Source organism: Pseudorasbora parva, chromosome 9 (genome assembly GCF_024679245.1).
Source record: "Pseudorasbora parva isolate DD20220531a chromosome 9, ASM2467924v1, whole genome shotgun sequence".
Classification (NCBI taxonomy): Eukaryota; Metazoa; Chordata; class Actinopteri; order Cypriniformes; family Gobionidae; genus Pseudorasbora; species Pseudorasbora parva.
The window spans coordinates 48,526,267-48,531,266 of record NC_090180.1 but is presented as its reverse complement, the minus strand read 5'-3'; the positions used below and the strand labels follow the sequence as shown (position 1 = coordinate 48,531,266).

Here is a 5,000-nt window from a genome sequence, read left to right as displayed (position 1 = left end):
TGTGTGTGTGTGTGTGTGTGTGTGTGTGTGTGAGAGAGATTATTACTCATTTGTTTATCGTTTCATCCTCTCGCAGGAATGTTATTCGAGTGTGTGTCACTTGACTCTGACTCTGAGCCAGAACAAAGAGTGCGTGTGTGTTTAACATCCAGTCGAGATGCGGCCCAGGTGTCTAATTATTTATAAAGGTTGCCGATCTCAGGAAACAAAAAAAAAATCATGTTTATTCCATCAGAAGAGCTCTGCTAATGGGGGACGCAATTAGACATTCAAGCTAAATGTCAGCGGTTTACCGTACTGGAAGATATTCACCCGTAGGAACGAGTGGAATAAGAGGAACATTATCCAATGGAGCATCAGAGCAGCTTATTCATTCCCGAGCCTGATATAATGGGCTCTTCATCTAAATACAGGCGGTCGTCTAGAACTAAAGGCGGTTCCTCAGATACAGCAAACTTCACTTCAAGAACCAGGATAATCACACTGTAAAAATAATTTCAAAAATAAGTTACTTGGTTGCCTTAAAGCTCCACTGTGTGATATTTCCCCATCTAGTGGTGTAAAGGTTTATGACCATCCAGTGAATATTAGTTTCTGTTCCTCTCAATTCTGAACCCCTACGGTGGCCGATTTAGTCCAAGATTAACATGGCTTCCAGTTCGACCTCGTCCATGAGGGCCATCGAGTGTTAAAACACGAAAGGCGAAGCTTGAATTTACGGGTATGTCCCTCTTTGGCTACTGTACTTTCAAGATGGAGGAGCAACATGGCGGCCGGCAGTCGAACCCCTCACCCGTATGTGTTTTCAACGGCATATTATAAACTTACGAGAATACTTTATTACTCGAAAGAAGTTAATATACATTAATGAGCACATATATTTATTTTTGAAAGAACTAAGTGTTTTAGCTAAGAATAAACTAAAAACGTTACACAGGGTAGCTTTAAAATTTTCAGTTCATTGAAATTAAAATTTTGAGTTAACACAATGAACATTTTTGAGATTCTAAAAACCTTTATTCAAATATTATTCAAATATTTTGTAAACTTATTGGGTAATTGTGTGTTTTATTTGTGATGACGCAGCCAAAGTGTGCTATTTTCATGATTTATCACGTTTTATGTGGTTCAGATACAATAATATTTTGAGTTTCTATTTATTAAACCAATTTCCTTCAGTGTATCAACTCAAATTTTAAATTTCAATAAACTCAAAAATTAAGGCAACCAGGTTACTTACTTTTTTAAGTTAAACCAACAATATTTTTTTACAGTGCAGTTGCTATATGGATCTTTGTGGATTAATAAAGTTCTTTATGTTTCAAAAATATAATGTCTTGACAGCCCATATACATCAATCAGGCATAACATTATGAACTAATAATGTGTTGGTCCCCCTTTTGCTCAAAGCATGGACTCCTCTAGACCCCTGAAGGTGTGCTGTGGTATCTGGCACCAAGGTGTTAGCAGCAGATCCTTTAAGTCCTGTAAGTTGCGAGGTGGGATGAATCAGACTTGTTTATTCGGCTCATCCCACAGATGCTCGATTGGATTGAGATCTGGGAAATCTGGAGGCCGAGTCGACGGCAGTAATGAGTCCAAACGTTTGGCCTGTAGTGTGCGTAGGCTGTAAACTGAAGGATGATTTATTTTATTTCAGACCACTATTGTGGATCTGACCATTTTCAATCGGAATAACGAAAGAGTGAGCGTATGATTAGACCGTTTGTTTTTTTTATTTTATTGTTTGTCATCTCATCCAATAGAGGGCGCTCTAAACATAGTCACATGACCAAACGTAGGCTTGCCAGATATATTGCTTGATTTTTGATATCCATTCGAATTAGATTTTTCTCAAAAATGACGAACAAAACGTATATCTCCGATTTAATTTCTGTCATGGAAAAATGTTCGCCATTTTGAATTTTGTCGGCCATTTTCTTCTGTGAACTATTCCCTGTTTTTTCGCCCTATTTGAACCAAACCAGTGGTCAGAATGTTATGCCTGATCGGTGTATATGCAGTTTATCACTCACCGTCTTCATCCGTCTGAACGTGGATCTCGGGGCTCTCTTTGACGCCCTCGCGGTTTCGTAGCACCATCCTGACGCTGAGGTTGGTGTAAGGCGTAAGGTTGTGGATGGTGTACTGGGGGGCGGAGCTATGGGTGGAGTAAGACGACACCTCCCTGCTCTCCTCCTTCCCGCCTCCTCTGGCCTGGTATTGGACCGTCAGGCTGTAGTTGTGGCAGCGAGTCACGTTATAGCCAAAAGGCTCCCAGCGAACCGTCACCTGACGAGCCTTTATGTCCATTACTTTCAGCTGTCTCGGGCCGTGCATGGGCTCTGAGGAAACACAACACTTGTGTCTTTACTGTGCATTAGCTCAGATGATTACGTATCACACACACACACACACACACACACACACACACACACACATTCTGCATTTTTACTTTCTCATAAAAACTCCTCCTGTGTGATTTATAAGCCTTTTGTAAAGTGGGGCCATGGGTAATGTCCTCATATTTCACCCTCTCCTGTAATACCTGTGTCATACCCATGGCATTATACACATGTGTCCTGATATGTCACAAAAACATGCCCTCACACACACACACACACACACACACACACACTCACTCACTCACACCCTGATCCCGTTTCTCCGGGTCTGGAAGAGCACGGATCATATCAGCCACTTCAGGATCAAAGCAGCAATCAGACGAGAAGAGCGGATGAAAGAGTCTGAGAATCTATTTAATACAAGACAGCAGCCGCACACACACACACACACACACACACACACACACACGTCTGGTTCACAATCTTAGTGGGGGCTCTCCATAGACGTAACGGAGACGTAACGGTTTTTATCCCCTACACTGCCCCTTAACCTACCCATCACACACACACACACACACACACACACACACACACACACACACACACACACACAGTGTGGCAGGAGTCCATGCCACACACACACACACACTCACCGCCGTACGAGAGGCATTCACCATAATTAATAATGCGTTAAATGTTAAAATGTGACCTCTGAACGTGATGATTAAGGTAAATTTTTATTTTTTAGTAACTATCTTGTGTGTCTTCATATGAAAGTGTGCGACCTCTCTCTGTCGTCTCTGAGCTCACGGCTCTAATGCGATCAGTTTCCATTCACAGCTCCAGTCCATTTCACTGCAGCTCAACACACACACACACACACTCCTATTAGATCCAGCCAGGGTTCAATTCACACACACACACACACACACACACACACACACACACACACACACACACACACACACACACACACACACACACACACACACACACACACACACACATGTTGGTCTATGTGGTTTACAGGGACTCTCCATCGGTGTAATGGTTTTTATACTGTACAAACCGTATTTTCTATCCCCTTACACTGCCCCTAAACCTACCCATCACACACACACACACACACACACACACACACACACACACACACACACACACACACACACACACACACACACACACAAACACACACACACACACACACTGCCCCTAAACCTACCCATCACACACACACACACTGCCCCTAAACCTACCCATCACAGGAAACATTCTGCATTTTTACTTTCTCAATAAAACATCTTTTAGTATGTTTTTAAGGCCATTTGAATTATGGGGACATTTGATATGTCCTCATAAACCACATTTATAGTGTAATACCAGTGTAATACCCATGTAGTTATACAAATTTGTGTCCTCATAAACCACATAAACAGGCTCACACACACACACACACACACACACACACACACACACACACACACACTCACACACACACACATTAATGTCTCAGGATCTCTCAATCTGCTGCCGTTTACCTTCATACTTTTAAAAGCATCTCTTCTGCTCACCAAAGCTGCATTTATCTGATCATAAATACAGTAAAAATTGTGAAATATTATATGTATATATTATGTGAATAGATAGTAAAGAGTAATTTATTCCTGTAATTCAAAGCTGCATTTATATGAGAAAATAATACAGTAACATTTGTGACATATTAATATTTAAAATTCAGCATCTTTACTCATATGCCTACATGTTTAATAAAAACAATACGTCTCTTATTTGGAGGAAATAAAATGGAAGTGTGTGTGTGTGTGTGTGTGTGTATGTGTGTGTGTGTGTGTGTGTGTGTGTGTGTGTGTGTGTGTGTGTGTGTGTGTGTGTGTGTGTGTGTGTGTGTGTGCGCGTGTGGCTCGTCCTTGACGGTTCAGACCTGACAGCAGAAAGCTTGCTAAAAGATTAAACGCAAATGGAAGGAAGTCAGACTTCAAGATGCAGATACACACACACACACACACACACACACACACACACACACACACACACACACACACACACACACACACACACACACACACACACACACACTGCCCCTAAACCTACCCATCACACACACACACACACACACACACACACACACACACACACACACACACACAACAGAGGACAAACAGCAAAGACACGAGGAGACGCGTCAGAAGTTTGCGATGGAAAAGCTCTGAATGTTTGGCGTGCGTTTCATCCTTTTTTTGCGACGACTGAGAACGATGACATTTGGAAAGGCCAGAGAAGAGACGCTTCACAGAAACATCACCAACACACACATTATACACTTTAATAACGGGGAGGGTATGACACAGGTATTACAGGAGAGGGTGAAATATGAGGACATTACCCATGGCCCCACTTTACAAAAGGCTTATAAATCACACAGGAGGAGTTTTTATGAGAAAGTAAAAATGCAGAATGTTTCCTGTGTGTGTGTGTGTGTGTGTGTGTGTGTGTGTGTGTGTGTGTGTGTGTGTGTGTGTGTGTGTGTGTGTGTGTGTGTGTGTGTGTGTGTGTGTGTATGTGTGTGTGTACCACAGAGAACGAGTGACGGGTAAAAAGACGGAGTGAACTTTAATTCTCGAGGTCGATATCAGACCA

At 42.0% G+C, this 5,000-nt stretch overlaps 1 protein-coding gene across 3 annotated transcripts in view; it reads right to left on the bottom strand.

Moving 5' to 3' along the window:
- The window catches only part of LOC137089340 (receptor-type tyrosine-protein phosphatase mu-like), a 255,243-nt gene that overhangs the window by 132,665 nt on the left and 117,578 nt on the right, over window positions 1-5,000 (bottom strand). For all 3 annotated transcript variants that reach the window (XM_067452908.1, XM_067452910.1, XM_067452909.1), the window contains one exon: window positions 2,037-2,345. In XM_067452908.1, the coding sequence (XP_067309009.1) occupies window positions 2,037-2,345 (309 nt within the window). The remainder of the gene's footprint in view (window positions 1-2,036; window positions 2,346-5,000) is intronic.